General features: G+C 42.2%; 1 protein-coding gene across 7 annotated transcripts in view; it reads right to left on the reverse strand.

Annotated features, from left to right (window-relative positions):
- Positions 1-16,995, reverse strand: part of LOC147328126 (nucleosome-remodeling factor subunit BPTF-like) — a 56,041-nt gene that overhangs the window by 26,673 nt on the left and 12,373 nt on the right. For 3 of the 7 annotated variants that reach the window (XM_086296285.1, XM_086296287.1, XM_086296291.1), the window contains exons 5-21: positions 15,135-15,395; positions 14,482-14,679; positions 13,294-13,482; positions 12,910-13,085; positions 11,856-12,035; positions 11,355-11,536; positions 10,948-11,079; positions 10,091-10,220; positions 9,381-9,516; positions 8,822-9,094; positions 6,605-8,690; positions 3,887-4,011; positions 2,974-3,126; positions 2,376-2,526; positions 1,977-2,016; positions 1,492-1,714; positions 273-422 (exon numbers count right to left, since the gene is read on the reverse strand). In XM_086296285.1, coding sequence (XP_086152411.1) covers positions 273-422; positions 1,492-1,714; positions 1,977-2,016; positions 2,376-2,526; positions 2,974-3,126; positions 3,887-4,011; positions 6,605-8,690; positions 8,822-9,094; positions 9,381-9,516; positions 10,091-10,220; positions 10,948-11,079; positions 11,355-11,536; positions 11,856-12,035; positions 12,910-13,085; positions 13,294-13,482; positions 14,482-14,679; positions 15,135-15,395 — 4,785 coding nt within the window. The remainder of the gene's footprint in view (positions 1-272; positions 423-1,491; positions 1,715-1,976; positions 2,017-2,375; positions 2,527-2,973; positions 3,127-3,886; positions 4,012-6,604; positions 8,691-8,821; positions 9,095-9,380; positions 9,517-10,090; positions 10,221-10,947; positions 11,080-11,354; positions 11,537-11,855; positions 12,036-12,909; positions 13,086-13,293; positions 13,483-14,481; positions 14,680-15,134; positions 15,396-16,995) is intronic. The other 4 variants (XM_086296292.1, XM_086296286.1, XM_086296290.1 and 1 more) reach the window with 4 other exon arrangements.

Raw genomic sequence — 16,995 nt, forward strand, 5'->3', positions numbered from 1 at the left:
AGCTGGCACCAATAACATTTATGAAATGAATAAAGACAAGCTCAGTCCCCCTGGAGAACTCTGTGTGTGGTTAGTACGCTAAATTACTTACAATGGCATCCAATTCATGGGCCAGATCTAATTTGGCCCCTCTGACACATTTTAAATGCTGCTGGTGTGGATCTGATGTGAGGCAATGAAAACAAACACACATGCATCCCCCAAATGGACGGAAAGAAGAAATGCTGCCCGAGGTCTGCCTCTGAGGTGTGACTTATTAAAACCAGCAATACCTCCTTGCGAAGTTGGCACGTTGACTGTGACGATCTTGCTGTTGGCAGGTAGTGGCAGCTTGGTGGTCACAACCTTTCCACCAACAGAGGTTCCCGTAATCTGGAAAGTGTGCCCACCAGATGTGGCCACCGTGGTCTCTGAGCCCGCTCCTAATTAAAGGAAGGAAATAAACAAAAGGTACCTTAAATACAGCAACACTGCAAATTCAATAATATTTCCCTTCTAATTAACGCACATAACCACTGTGCTTAAGACACAACACAGGAAATCAACACACTTTAGAAATGCTTTACAGTTTGCTGAGTTGAATTAATAAAAAAATAAGAGAATTAAAAATTAGAAAAGAGCTATGCCTAATAAAATGTCATCTCCAGCACCAAAACATATTTAAGACATTTATGCATTATGGCCTCCTCTGAAGGTGATGCAAGCTGTCACCCGTCTGTGCATAAACTGTGGTAAGGACTTGCTCTCCATTTCTGGATGAGTACAGCCTGCAGCTGTGCAATGAACACATGAACCCAGCATGTCCCAGGCACGGTCAACAGGAAACAAAATGAAGCTAAACGCTGGCCTAAGTAAGAGCCTGCATGTGCTCATGATCCAGAGGAGCCCACGATCCTCTGGCAGTGTGGGGACAGGAACTGTCCGGCTGAAAAAGCTGCAGGGCGGGGTGCAGTCGGATTAGTTGGAGGACCTCATCTCTGTGGCTCCAGTGAGATTTCCATTAAGAACAATCAGATGTTTGCTGTCATGGAGATGCAAGGGTGCAGCAACACCTCTGACACGGATGCCAGCATCCAGCATAACAACAGCCCAGCCTTGATGAAGATCAGTTATGGCTCATGGTGACATACACAGTTTGTTCTCTTTTGTTTGTGTGCGTGTGTGTGTGTGTGTTTGTCTTCTGAAACAGCTCCCTTGCAAGTGCAGTAAATCAAGTCAATTGTGAGCAACTGGTTCAGTTTGTGTTCAGTAAACAAATTACTAATCCATGACTAGAATAGTTAGACTGTAAATTGATTTTAAATTTTTAATTATTTCTTTTTGTTCACATAGCTCTAAAACAAATCCACTTCCTGGTACCAGCACCTGTTGATATATATAGATCTTAAGCATTGTTCTGATAGGTCCTACAACTTTATTTAGTATTCAGGATATTATAAAAAATCTATAAAAATACTCCAAATGCTGATTATTAGTTACACTGTAAAGTACCTTGTGTGCTTTGACCCTGCTTCACCCAGGTAGCAAACGACTGCTGGAAGTTTTTGTTCTGCTGGAATGTGACAGGGGTCCCCATCTTGGTGGACAGGACCACCTTGGTGCCGGGGGTGCCCTGGCCTGACAGTGAGCCAACGATCACTTTGGGTGTGGCAGCAGGTGTTGCAGGACTTCCTGCTGGGGTTGTGACTGAGCCTGGTTTCTGCTCAAGACGTTTCTGAAAGAATAAACAAGTTGATCACAACATTAACTTATTTATTTTTAAAAAAGCCCCAAAACAATAAAATACCGTGACCTGGACTTGTTTATCTTTTTATCCAGGTGGGACCACAGATGTCCTTTTTTTCCCCACTCTCACAAAGACAAAAGTTTTACCGTAAGTTTGAAAAATAAATCAATGATTGAATAAATAAATACAATAAAATAAAATAAATTGATAAAAATGAAAAAACAGACTTAAAAAACTGAACCTCACTCACCTTGGCCTGCTCAGCTGCCTGAGCTTTCTCTTTCTCCACCCTGTGAAATGAGAATATGTGAAAAAGGTTAAAAGATAAAAAGAACAATTAAAAGATTATTAGAAATTTATTGAATTTGTCAAATTCTTAAGTAATATGCAAGTAGGATGTCTAGAGTGACGGAGTTAAATACTAAAAGAAAAAAAACCTCCAGTGAAATCAACTTTTAGCCCTTCCAGCATATCTCGCACAAATCTAACCCGACGATTTACTTCTAGCTGAGTCAGAAAATTCTTCTTCTGAAAAGAAATCTTCTGGAACAATATCTGGCTCTCAGTATGGCATGTTTCTATACTGACTAATATAATTAGTCCTACACAGGACGCGCAAACATATTCCGCTTAAATTTGTGACTCTGACCTTTCTGAGAAGGCTCTAATCTCCCAGAGGTCCAGCTCCTCCTCGGCTACCCAGGTCTCAATCACCACTGGGCCAGTCTGCTTGGCAGGCTCGGGCTTCTTGGGGCGCAAGGCACTGGATCGCAGACCCTTCCTCTGTGGGGTGTGGGTTTCTGGCAGAAAGATGAACAAATGATTGACGACAATTTGTAATTACATTTGGTATTGGACAGAAACGGGGCCCATGTAAATGTGTCAGTTTTACAGCCTGGTTACAATAATAACTTGTAAAATATAAATTAAAACAGACTGCACATCCTTTAAAACCAATATTTAGCAATAAATAATACAAAGACAGCATATCCAATGCTGAAATACTGAGCAACAACCAACTATTGCAGGGAAACCAAACAGAAGAAAGAAAAAACTGTATTTAAACATTTATAGTATGGTTTTATTTATACAGTTTAAAAGTTCAAAACAGGTTTGCATATTTCTGTTATTAACAAAGAGTTAGCAATGTAATAGTTTCACTTTGTGTTTGATGGTGAGAAACGACATGAGACGATTTTGTTTTGTTTGTTTTTTAATAAATGTGAAAAAAGAAAAGTCTGTTTTACCTTTTGGAGTTTCTGGCACTCCAAGGGGGCAGATGATTTTGCGTATGCAGTACTCTGAGCGGATGCCGTATGGTCCCACATCGCGGCGCTTGATGATCTCGGTGGTGGTGATTTCAGTATCTGATGTCTCTGTAGCAATGAGTGGGGATAGGGCTGGGTTGGTATGGTGATGAGGAGGAAAGCCCGAAAAGATGGAGGAAACGTACTCCAACATAAAAACAGTGATGCCCAAAAATGTTTTGCACATGTTTTCTCTATTATTCTGTTGGGCCAGCACAGGGATAAGTATAGAGAGAGAGGACATCAAGAAGCAAAGACACTACAAGTTGGAATTTTTGGGAAGACAGCAGTTGCTGACCGGAAAGATTACCATGCCTTACAACAGCGGTCCCCAACCCCCGGGCCACGGACCAGTACCGGTCCGTGAGTAGTTTGGTACCGGGCCGCGAGAGTTGAGGTTCGGGTGTGAAATATATGGTTTTCAGGGTTTTTAGCGTTATTTTGTTATCGTTTTTGTCGTTTACTCGGTTTTTCTGGGTCGTTTCACGTGTGTTATGAATAAATCTTCTTTTTTTTCGGTACCGGTACTAGTTTTATTTTGTTGTATTTATCCGCGACACCTTAAAGGCCGGTCCGTGAAAATATTGTCAGGCATAAACCGGTCCGTGGCGCAAAAAAGGTTGGGGATCGCTGCATTACAAGTTAGTAAAAAGAAACCAATTGAAATAAAATCCTGAAAAAAAAATCTGGACTTACCTCAAAATGAAAAATAAATAAATAAAAATAACATTTATAATCCAAGCTGTAGCTGGAAGCACTTATTTAGCATAACACCTCTGTAGGAGTTTGTTGCCATTCCTCACAGAAAATGGATGAAAACTGTAAATGATTATTGGAACTGTTGAAGGTCTACCTGTACGCGTGGTGCCGACAGCAGCGGACGGTTTCACGGCCATGTCGTCCCATCTCAGACAGGCCCACAGGAGCCTCAGCATGAGGCTCACTCCAGCCATAGACTTAACTGTCTGCAGTCGATACCTGGACAGATAGATACCGATTACATTAAATTATCTACCACATTATTCCAAAGAAATAATGCACACAAACAGGCCTCATGAAACAGGAGCCTTTTTCCTCCTTTCACAGCACCACTGTGCTCCCTGTCTCGTTGTTGTATAGTGCAAATTAATATTTGAATCAGGCTTAGAAACACTACTGACAGCACTTAAGGTGTCACTGAAATGACTGACTCAGAGTTACAGAAAACACGATCATGGGTCTGGAAGCGGCAGAATAAAAACAAACGAGAGTTGTTGGTGATGATGTTGACACTTCACGCCTGTTTCCACTAAAGAAACAGAACAGATCCCTGCAGGGCTATTTATTTCTACAAGGCAAATCAAGCAAGTAAACAATTCTGAACATAACAGACTCTTCTCAGTCTAGAAATAGACAACAACATCTCATCCATCAATAAATAATTTCCAAAAGAAGGAAAAATCCCTTCCTTATATCGTTATGACTGCTATGACAATGAGGTTAGCATTTGGATATCGTCATTAACGGCATCTTAAACATCTGAAAAAACACAATCGTCACAGGGCTTATTATGTGTACGGGGTCTGGTGGATATTCCCTTTCCCATGTGTAACCGCAGGTGGAAAAATATGCCTGGGTTGCAGGGCTTGGTCAGCACGCAAAGCGAACATCGTGACACCTCTCCGACCACCGAATGATTCATGTCTCCTTTGGAACTCTGAGGTTGGGTCAAAATAACCAGAGGTCCCCGTGTGACACCAGAGTCAGAGCTACAGCATCACCCGAGGCCAAAGCCACGAACGGCAGACAGGAAGAATGAAGACATAACGAACAATAAATCACCAGGACATGGCGCTCTGCCAAAGCTGGGAAACTGTTTAAAGGGGAAGGATGAGAAGCGAGCGCTTATAAAACTTAGAAGAAACACAAAAACTGCTTTTGTATAATCCTACAAGAACCACAGAGCAATACAGAGATGATTACGCACTGTGTCACACTTGCGCTCTGGCTATCATTACTTAAGTTTTCTTCTTAGGAAAAGAAAGTGTGGTTACAGAGAGTTTACACTGTGAAATGCTGCATTTTTGAGCTCATTTCCTGGATATTACATTTCAAGAGAAATGAGAAGTCCAGTAAAAAGAACTCATTAAGAACATTTTTAATTGCAGTGCTGCTGGACACAATATGACATGAAGCGGAACCTCACAATATCTGATAAAAGTGGATAACCTTGGTTATACCATGATGTTCAAAAGCCATTTAATGTAATTCTAATTCGATGATTATGCTGCTCCAAAATCTGAAAAAAGACAGCTCCTTTGGCCTGCTCTTTTACTCACAGCGGGTAGAATCACCAGTTAACATAACAAGCACGTGTTTTTTAACTGTGGGCGATCATGAGCTCTAAAGAAAGCCTCCAACTGCCTTTGAACCAAGAAACGCCTTGCAGTAAGGCGACATTGAAACCATCGGAGCACTCCGAACACATCCAAAGGAGTTAACACAGTAAGTATTTCCACATATTTGACTTGACAGATTTTTACGCCCCACCTGATATAAGCCTCAAGAAATTTGCATCTCCTCCCGGGATACAACCAGGGAACTCAGCTTATGAACCAAGGAGGATGTCCTCGCATTTTACATATTTTGAAATATACTCCCTCTGAATGGCCATTAATTAACAGTTAAAAGCAATATGTAAATGGTAAATGGCCTGTATTTATATAGCGCTTTACTAGTCCCTAAGGACCCCAAAGCGCTTTACATATCCAGTCATCCACCCATTCACGCACACATTCACACACTGGTGATGGCAAGCTACATTGTAGCCACAGCCACCCTGGGGCGCACTGATAGAGGCGAGGCTGCCGGACACTGGCGCCACCGGGCCCTCTGACCACCACCAGTAGGCAACGGGTGAGGTGTCTTGCCCAAGGACACAACGACCGAGACTGTCCGAGCCGGGGCTCGAACCAGCAACCTTCCGATTACAAGGCGAACTCCCAACTCTTGAGCCACGATCGCCCCGTAGCCACGATCGCCCCGTATGTTGTTGTTGTTTTTTTAAATTTCCTTCAGTCTATTCAATTCAGGGTCACGGTCTGACTGGAGACTATCCCAGCTATCACAGGGTGAGAGGGAGGGTATACCCTGGAGGGGCTGCCTGGCTATCACAGGCCTACAGCAGACCGACAGATCACCATTCATGCTCACATTCACACTTACGTCCAATTCTGAATGACCAATCAAAGGAACATGGGAAATAACCAGACCTACGAAGTTACGCTCAGGATGCCCATGCTCGGAAATGATAAAAACAGGATCAAACAAGATTAAACTCCTAAGTAGTTTCCACCGCCGGAGACAAGAAAAGGAAACAAATGATAATGAAGATAATGAGCTGGCAATGTCTCTTCTAGGCTTTAAAGATCAACTTGCTTCCACTTTTGCTTTTTCTATTCATGCTTAAAGAAATATGGATCTTATCTAAGACTCAATACAGATAATAGAATTTAATAACACACCGGCTTCAGAGAGAGAGGACAGTAAGTAAGACGTGTGTGAGGAAGACAAACTGAGAATGGGACCTTACCTCCAGGTGATGCCAAACGTAGGCCTGGGCGAAGGATACGGCCAGATATCAAGTGCTGGCTTAGCATTGTAACTAAACACTGGCACCTCACGGAATCCGCCTCGCCTGGCCAGGATCTTTAAGTCATCGTGCGGAAGTACAAAAATACTCTTCCGGCTGCTCTTGGTGACAAACTTGCAGTAAGAGGGAAGAGCTGTGTCCGAGCGGGTCTTCTTAGTGCGGGAGAACTTGAGGAGGCGCACACGGCCCTTTGTTGACGAGTCCTCCTCGCTCACGGTAACAGACGACACTGAGGTTTTACCGCTGGCGTCAGTAGTTGATTCGCCCACAGAAGCTAAAAGTGTTGTTTTCTGCTCTTGTGTCACCATTTCACTCTGGCTGTCTTCAGACTGGCCATCGAGCCCCGGGGAGAGGATTTTGGTCACAGTTGTTTTGGTCATGGTTGTGAGGGTAGACACGGCGCTGCTCTCTGTTGTCGACACTACAGGCACCACCGGTTCTCCAGATGTCGTCGACGGCACCTTGGCTATCCTCATTTCAGTGGAAAGTACTGTGGTGGTAGTGGTGGTGGAGGTTGTGGTTACCTGTGTGATGATGGTCTTGACTGGTTCTGTCGCCCCACCGCTGCCGTTCTCCTCTGCAAAGTCGTCGCTCAGACTCGACTCCTCCGCTGAAGGTATAGGAGAGGGAGCCATTCTTATGATCTTGACGCCAAGACTGGGTTTGGTCTCTGTGCACTCAAAAGATGATGTGCTGTTGTGAACATTCGGAGTATGCTCTGCGGGTGTGTCTACGTTATTTTCCAGCTTTGTTTTCTTCAGTGGAGGTTTGTAATCTTGGTCAGAATTTGTAATCTTGCTTTCTGCCTCTACCTTAGAAGCTAAACAATTTTCTTTGACCCTAACCTCCGTGCTAGTGTTTAAAGAAGCAAGATCCCCGTTCACTAGAGGCTTTTGCTGCGTGGTGTCTTTCAGCGACACAGCAAGCCGTTGTTCATCTTCATCCTTCCCAATACTGTTCACTTTGGGCTGAGGCCTGTTGTTGAGCATGCCATTATTTGAGCTCACCACAGAGTTACCCAGCATGTTTTCACCCCCAAAACCATCATTACCATTTACCTGAGGGAGAGGAGAAAGTGGCTCGGGAGTGCCAGTTACAGTCCTACCATCTCCAATATCTTGCATATTGTCTTTACTATCCTCTGGCCCCATACCGTTTTCCTCTGTGCTCAAATGCACTGAGCCTAAAACTTCTGTGTTTTGGGGAATCGGTTTTAAAGGAGCTGTGTCTTGACTGTCTTTTTGGTCAAGACCACTTCTAAATGTCACTGCAGCATTCAGTTTTAATTTGGGTTCCTCAGACCCTTCATTCTCAGTAAGCGCAGCCTTCGTAACATCTGATGCTACACAGTCTGCTTGTTGCTCTAAAGAACTAGCTGTTGTTTCTTGCACATTGGGGAGTTTAACAACCTCTTGCCCTGAACTAGCTTCCTTTGGCCCCGTAGTCCTTTCATTTTCCACCAATTTCTGGGGCGAGGAGGTGGTTTGGTGTTGTGGTGAATTTGAATTTTCACCTGTACTGCTACTGTCTTTGGGTGTGGAGTCTATAACAGGAGAAGGAAGAGGAGTGACAATCTTATCTGTAGTTTTAGAGAGCTCATCCCGACTCTCCCCTTCTACTTTTTGTCCTCCAACTTCTCCTTGCCCTGGAGTTTCAGTTGTGGAAGGTTTCTCCTCCACTTTCACAGCTTCACCCAATGTGAGATGTGTCTGAGTGAGAGCTTGGGGCTTGAGTGGTGACCGTGGCCGGACCGGAGTGCTTAGAGCAGGGGTTGGTGTGGATGAAACTTGTTTAGGCTCCTGGGGTTTGGAGGCTGACACCTGTTCCCTTTGCCTCTCTTCGATAATGTGCTGCTTCACTCTGCGTTCAAGTAGACTGTCCAGTTTGGAGGACTTGACCTTCTTCTTGTAAGCAATGCGGGTGAGGAAGCCTTTGCTGACATCCACTACGTCGTAGTTAAATGGTCGCTGAAGGCTTTCTGTTGGCTCCTCTTTCAGGGAATCCTTATCTTCCTGAATACAGGAACCTGGAGAGAAAACAATTCAGATTAAATATGATTCTAATGTAAAGAAACACAAGTATTAGAGCTGAAGTAGTTTAAAGTAAATGACCACTCATAGTATACATGCAACAGAACGCAATGTTAATCAGTCATACTTTGCACTTCATCTGACGGCGAGTCTGTTGAATCCACTTCCATCTTCGTTGGCAATTCCTCTTTCGCCTTCTCCTTTTCATCTAAATCTTCTTTCTTTTCTTCGTCCCTCTTCTCATTTGACGTTTGTTGATCTGTCAGTGGCTTGGGGAGGCCAGAGGAGTCTTCTTCTGTGGCTTCGCTGCTTGTTGCAACAGCTCCCTGAGCTTCTGGTGTGACTACACTAGGCCGTCGACTCAAGTCCAGCAGAGTACACTTCTTGCCAAGTTTAGCATCTTTGAAAAACAGAATGAGAGGACAACCTTATATTAAGCTGCTCACACATTGTTATTATATTAACTGAGCAAATTAGCAGGACAGACCATCAATAATTGAATTTACTGGGAACTTTTGAGAAAATTAAATTAAATACCCCAGGACATCACCATAAATCCAGAGAAATTTAATTCACTGTTGACCAATAAACACAAACAATAACACGTAAAAATAACTGAATGAGGTACAAATCTGTCTAATAACTAAAAAGCACAGTATATGCCATAAAAGCCTCCTGTTCCACACCTTCCAGTTCTTTGCGGTAGTTGGCGTTGGTGTTTCCTGGAAGTCTGGGAACAAATCGTGGCACATAAGTTTTACTGATCCAGCTCCAGCCCCCGTAGCCTGTAACGCGATACTCCTCTCCTTTTTGCTTCCACACCTACATGTAGGACAAGAAAGTAGGCAAGAAAAGAGGAATCAGGTAAAGCGAAAATATTCACATGGGGGGGAAATATGTGGTGGGAAACTAAGAGGGTGATCATACAAAGAGCTTTAAGGTTACAAAGTTATTTGCACACCGATCACTAATTGCTGAGGGAAATGACTCACAGCAGAGCTTAACTTTCTGCATCAAAGAGCCTTTGATCGGCCCTCATGCATGTATGCACAACATGCACTTCAGTGTTTCCCACTAAAAGGACTCATTTTCCAAAGTTTCAATGCAGATGTAGATTAGACCGACACACTGCAGTTACCATTAAAATTAGTGCACAATCATTTCACAAGTGCATCTAAGCATGATTGCCTATCTTACCATTTACATATTTGTCATTTAACTGTGGTCTTCCTGCACAGTATTAAGTACAAATTTACACATGGTCCAATCTGAAATGATGTGCTAATCTCTGGATGAGCTTATCCAGGTTTACATATGAAATCCATCATCCATTCAATAATTCATGTGCCAGAATTTAAATAATCAGTTCAACTGCAGCAATTTGTGCGGCGCCTACCTGATGTTTTATTGGAAAGGTGTATTTGACCCAGGTGGCCTGTTGCAACGTCTCCTCATCCTCCAACTTCTTCTCCCTTTTCTTTACTTTTTCTTTCTCCTCACGCTCCATGGATGTCATGCGATTTAACCTGAAATGCATTTTAAATTGTCATACAGCTCGTACATTTTAAATGTTTCCATCTTTATGCTAAGAGAAGCAGAAAACAAGTCGTTTTTGAGCAATCTGCATCTGAAATTTTGTTTTCATAGAATAAGATAAGATAAGATAACCTTTATTAGTCCCACACGTGGGAAATTTGTGCTGCATCAACAATATTATCATTGCTGCATGTGATAACATCATACATGGCGATGGATCACAAAAACTTCTTCCTTTCAAACTCTGATTAAAGATGAGGAGATGACAGCAAGTCTTGAAACCATTCCATGAAAACCTCCCACATATACACACTGATAGAAGTCCTTGAAACGCCACTTTCTCTCTCACTTACTAACAGTTCGGGCTTACACATACACACATTCTGCTCTTAACCTTGTGAAATCTTGGACAATCACTTCTTCAAAAGAGCCCTTGTGTTGCTGAAGCAGTCGTAGAGGCAGGGGTGGGTGGTGGCTGGTTGTGGACTTGCAATCTAAATATTATGCCTCACAGCCAGGGTGGGCCTTTTGATCTGATCTGGGTAAGATCAGCTCTGCCAGTTAACTGCATGCACATCCCCCCCATGTACGTGCACTGAAAGCTTGTTTGAGCTCTTCAAGGTATTTGAATTTTTTTGTAAAACTCAATTTATTTGTGTTTGTGAAGCGATAGCAGCATGTATGGTGCGCACTGTAAATATGTAAAGATTTTCATACCTGGTATGGCCCAGTGAATCCTTCCAGATGGGCAACATGGCCACAGGTTTGATTGCACACTCCAGGATGGCCAGAGCCAGTGCAAACTCTCTGGCCTTACTGCACATCTGAACTGCTTTGATCCAATTGGTCCTTGAAAGAAAAAAAATAAACAAAAACAACATTTTAGCATGTTTCGACCTCCTCCTGTACTCTGGGTTCTTTCAGATTTAGGCTACAGAATATTTGTAAGCGGACAGTCTGACCACGATTTGCTTTTACATCTGTTAAAAATGCTACTTTGACCCAAAAAGTAACTGATTTACTGAAAGATGTTAACCTCACTAGCAAGTTATGACATAAAACCTAAAACCCACTAAACAAAGCCAGTGGAGCACATGAGATATTATTGTTATATCCTTTTATACCTGTGTGACGCCCAGTTCGGGTGCATGAATGGTGCTGGAACATTGTTCTCCAGCTGAATGATAGTGAGCCTCAATGTGGAGATAGTCAGAACCTTGGAGCCGTAAATGGATCCGTTCCACTTAAACTCTCCTGCTGGTGTCATGCAGAATTTGTGGGAGAGATGCCGCCTCTTGTCATGGTCCTGTAAACAAACAGATAAATGGAATTTAGTTGGGAATTGGAATCCAGTAACTCAAAGAACTGAATGAGATTTTTCACTTGGAACTTAATTCCACATCTGTAACTAGATAGTAACTGGTGTAAACTGCCACATATAACAAGTAAAGACACATATGTTCACAAGTGAGGACAACTTCAATGTGACTAGCACTACCATAAAAACAGTAGAAACACATGCAAATAAAAACAGCAGAAGAATACCGTAACCAAAGAGCCAGGCAGACAGATGCAGTAATGAAAGAACATTCAAATGTTAGAAATAAAGATGTCATGCTACTTGCCTCTCTGTGCTGGTGCTTGTTGAGGGCCAGGGCGTTGGAGCTGTACTGGTTATGGTAGATGCGGTACTTGCCCTCCTGCCCAAGCTTGAAGTATTGGCTGAGGGTCCCCTTCATTACCACATCTTTGCTGCTGCGTGTGCTGACGCGAGTGATGTCACCTTGTGCGTTTACTACCAGTACCTAAAAAAGTAAGCAAAGAATGAAAATCCAGTTGGAATGGAAAACGTGTCCCTATTGTCTTCTTCCCATCACTCCCAACTGTTCACAGCAAATGCCTGCCCCTCCCTGACCCTGGTTTTGCCAGAGGTTTTTTCCTGCAAGAAGGGACTTTTTCATTCCCACTGCTGCTAAGTGCTTCCCAATTGTTGGAGCTTTCTCTCCATTATTTTAGGGTCCTAACATGACAATTTTAAGAGCCTTAAGTGGTGCTATATAGATAAAAGTAATCTGAATTGAACTACCCACACTGACAATGCAGCTTTGAAATTAGCTAAAGTAAAAAAAAATAAATAAAAAAAAACTTATGAAAACGTGTATGAGTATGACACGCCTGAACAACCGCCGCGTTATATCGTAATATCCAGCGTTACAGTAGGTGGTTCAGGTGAAGATGATAATGTATGTTTATTTTCAATACCAATGTTGTCTCTGTGCATTTTCCAAGTCACAGTAAAATTATTACCAGCAATAACGAAGCATTCCCTGAACCTTTCATTATATCCTTAAACAAGCTCCTCCTCCCTTTTCTCTTACATTTACTATTGCTGACTGTAATTTTACAGCCAGCAATAAAAAAAAAAAATAGACAATATGATTTGTTGGATAAAGCATTAGAATATATCTTAGTTATAAGCATCAAAGTATCGCAAATAAAAATAATACTTTTAAGGAAAAAAAAAACACTGTTTAAGACTTTTTTGAAAGAATCTGTGGGAATCCTTGTGTTCCTTGTAACGTCATGAATCTAAATGCCGGTCTGAACGCCCATGTTAGGAAGTTGGCACCAATTTTTCATGTATAGTCTAAAAGCCCAAATCCATTGGTGGTTTCTTACCTCTCTGCCCTCCTTGAAGCCTTTATTGGCTTCATGAACAGCAGCTGCGACCTGTTGGTTTTTCAGCTGGCTCAGCTTGCTGTCCGGGTTTCTCAGCCGGGTCACCATGCGAGTTGCTGATGACTTCTTAGCACCGGGACCTGTCCCCTCACCGTTGGTGGAGTCTTTACCGTCCCCTGGTAATGCAATGTCCAATTCACTCAGATGCAGAGGGAGTGATACACAGCTCAGTAATAAACTCAGTAATATACAGTGTGGTGGGGATTAGTAAGACATAGTGAACAGCTTCTTCTGGGATCGTTTATCTTCTGAGGTAGTATAATGAGGTAGTATAATATAGCATCATTCAGTATAATGTAGTCACATAACGCTGTTTTGTCAGACCTGCATCATCAAGGCTCGCCAGGGATGACTGGGAGGACTTGTCAGCCAAGTCTGGGGGTTCAGGACACCTCGGAGGGACACCAGCTCCAGTACTGCTGTTACTGTTTTCCTCAATGGGGTGGGGAGGCTGGCTTAGGCTGGGGATGCCATCGCCACTGACAGGAACAGAATTTGATGGCGGGTTTTCTGCTGAACAGGCAAAATACAATAAATGTAAATTTAATCATATACAGAGCTGACAGGTTAATTAAGAGTAATGTGACTCAACTGTGCTATTCCGTGGGTAACAATCCGAGACACATTTCATGGATCGTTTAACCCAACAACACAAAAGTAAACAGCACATATTGTAAATTAGAAAAATGAATACCAAGCCTTTAAAAACTTGGTCAAAAAGTGAAGGGTTAATATATAGGTTTAAAAAAAATCTTTCAGTTTCAGTAAAGACAGGAACTTTCTTCTGACCATTCTGAAAAATGTTGGGGCTGTGGCTCCCTCTGCTGATAAGCCATGCCTAATGCATGCAGCACATAAACACTTCAGGTGTAGCGATTGGTCACTTGAAAGTTAAAGGCTACTAGTCCAGAGAAAGAAACGCTCAACAATGAGGCTTGTGCACACATGACATCAATGATGAAGATGAGTCAGTTTTCTGGAGAAGTATATGCACATCGTAACTGAGCTATCAACCCAACAAAAGCAATTAATAAACAGAGCAATGTCTAATCAAAGGCAGCAGTTGCAAACAAGCAATTACAAATAAGCAGCCAAAGAAAAGCTTTTTGAAGAACCAGACAATGTGAATGCTGCCTCTAGCTGTTAAAGGAGCGTTTCTAGTCGTGCTGATTGCAGAGACAATGCAATGTGATTGCGAATCAACACAACACAACCAGCTTCTTAGCTCTTTAAAGAAAGCAAGTGTGAGGAACTGAGTTAAAGCACGAAATGACTGGAACAGTTTCAAGACAAAAGCCAATATTCAAGAAGTAACTACACCACTGAACACAAAAGCCAGTAGACGGAATGAGAGCAACATGCAAAGAGGAACACCAAAGCACTGGGAATAAATGTTGGAATGAAAATGAGATTCATCACTCAGTCCCGTGAAGTTGCAAACTGTAGCAGGGAAGCAGATCTCCAAAAGCAGCTTAACGAGGGCAATTTCTCCCTTAAATATTATCTATCTACCTTCATTGCTGTTAGAGACCTCCATATGGGAACACGCCTCCGTCAGAGCCTCTGCGGTCGAGGCCGGAGGCTTCGGAGCCTCGGCGGCCACACTAGAGCTTGCAGTGACCGTTTGCGTTGGAGAAGAGGTTGCTGGAAGCAGGGATCCATCTGAGATGCTACTATTGCCTTCTTGGCCAGTGGGAGGAGCTTCACCGACTACAGATGAACAGCAGCAACATTGTAAATATGTTGATAATGCATTGGTTACTTGGAGACACTGGAGAGGGGAAGTGATGATTGGGCACGTTTGTGTATTGTCTTTCTTAGAGTACGTGCAATAAAAGTGCTATTGCTCTTTTTAAATGCCTCTTTATCACAGAGGGCAGCATAGTCCCAACAAGACGTTGATGTGAATAGGCATATGTCCTTTTGTTATTGCCAGCCTGTGGCTTGTCTTGAAACGCTCACAGCATTTTAATAGGTCAAACACGTGTGAAATTGATTCATCAATCAATAACTAATCACAGGATTGCAGTGATGTCGTTTGTTCAAGGCTCAAAAGCAGAATAAGACGGCTGCATACATGTTTTGTTTTCCTATGATTATTACTTTGTAGCATATATTTGGTCATATTTTTATGGGTTTTAAAAAAAATTAAGAAACATAATTACCTCCAGCTTTCGCACCATCCACTTTTTTCTTTGTAGCTTCTTCTTCTTTTGTCCGCTGCTCCCCCTCTTCCTTTGCCGCTTCCTTTATCTTGGCCTCCTGCTGTCCTTCATCCTTCAACTTGACATCTTCGTCTTCCTTCTCCACATCCACCTCTCTTTTCTCCTTCTCCATCTGCGCTTTCAGGGCCTCCTCAGCAGCCCGTCTCTTCACCTCTTCCAGCTCCTCCTCCTTCTTAGCCCGCAATCGTTCCAGGATCTCCTCTGGATAAAAGAGGAAGACGTAAAGTGAAATAAATGAAAGAAAAAGTCAAATTCAGGGCTGAGCCAAGAGAAGGTACAAGAAAATTTGAAGGACTGGGAAAAAAAAAAAAAAAGAGTTAAAACACATTTGCTCTTCGTATGTTTATGTTGGTGGTTGAGATGTTCTCAGTATATGATCATCTAAATGTCCGTAAGAAAACTGATGAAGACTTTTTTATTTAATTATTAGAGTAAATCAACAAGTAGTAGATGGATTGATAGAAATGATGACTGAAATAATAGCAATGATAATGAAAAATGAGCCATGTGAGTACATTATATGACAAGATTGGACTTTATTTTTAAACATAAACTAGGAGAAAAGAGAACTGCCTTTCAATGGATTCCTGATGTTATGAATGGTGGAAGCGTTAGACTGTTTATGATTTCGATAAGTAGCACGTACAATATCTATATAATCACTTGTGTTAAACTGGGAAGAATTTGCTGAGAAGCAGCCCAATAGAGCTAGATTCTAGTAAGGGTCAATTTTAGGTCAACTAGTCCAGTGCTGGCGCACACAGCAAGAGTGACATTGCCGGGTAGGGCATGCTGGGTATTTAAAATCCTGGAAGGGTGCTTTAGAAACAGGAATCTTTGGTGGTCTGACGACAGGTGAATGTAAAACTGGTCAACGTAAAACCTCTCCCTGTGCTGCTGTAACTGAAATACAGCAAAAGTAATAAAAAAAAAAACTGGATGGCACGACTATTGATTCATACATTGTCCTACTGCATCAATAGCCAGGGAGAATTCAAACAAAGCAGTAGAAAGACTGTTCAGGTGAGGCTGCCATCTCTCCAAAACACTACAATTCTGATAAAAAACAAGGGCTAAAATCCCAGTGCAGCAAGACAAAAGCAAAACAAAACATAAAAAACAGGTCAAGGGAAAAGAAACACCAAAAATGCAAATGACTGACATCTGTTTTTATTGCTGACGCTGACAAATCTATGTTTGCAGAGGTAGCTTGTAGGCTTTGATGGAAGATTTTGTGGCCAATTTGATATTTGTTTAGTACATCAACTCTTTGTGAACGCATGTGCGTCATCTTGCACATCATTATCTGCCATTTGTGTTTATTCTCATTTTACCCAAATTGGGAAATCTTGCTCCAAGCAGTCCAAACAGAAGACCATGCAAACACTGAGGAAATGCCTTTATTGACACACACAAAAAGGGAATTACAATTATTCTTTTAACTCCATATTTTTGTTTCTTTTCTGTCCTAAAATTTCTTTTTTGTTTAAACAGAACTGCTTTGAAAATGCCAGAGCTGCTGACAAATGTCGTGTCTCCACCTCCCAACCAGATATGAAACTTGTAGAGGGGAGAAGACAAAGGTATGCCAATTCTGTACTGCGTATTATCACATTAAGACTTAAATATCTGTAATCCAAAACATAAGTGAGTTATGTAGCAATACATAAACTAGATTTAAATTTTAATTCAAACCCTCTGTTTACAAGGAGCAGCCAATCAGAGGAAAGTTGGCCTTAAAGTTAAAGGAGCTGAAGTGGCTGTTTTAAGGCAGAAGAAAACCCAGTGTAAAGAAAACAGA

The sequence above is a fragment of the Aulonocara sp. 'chitande type north' Nkhata Bay genome, linkage group LG6, assembly GCF_057382095.1.
Source record: "Aulonocara sp. 'chitande type north' Nkhata Bay isolate Kocher_YH1m ecotype deep benthic linkage group LG6, A_spYH_male_GT1.1, whole genome shotgun sequence".
Lineage (NCBI taxonomy): Eukaryota > Metazoa > Chordata > Actinopteri > Cichliformes > Cichlidae > Aulonocara > Aulonocara sp. 'chitande type north' Nkhata Bay.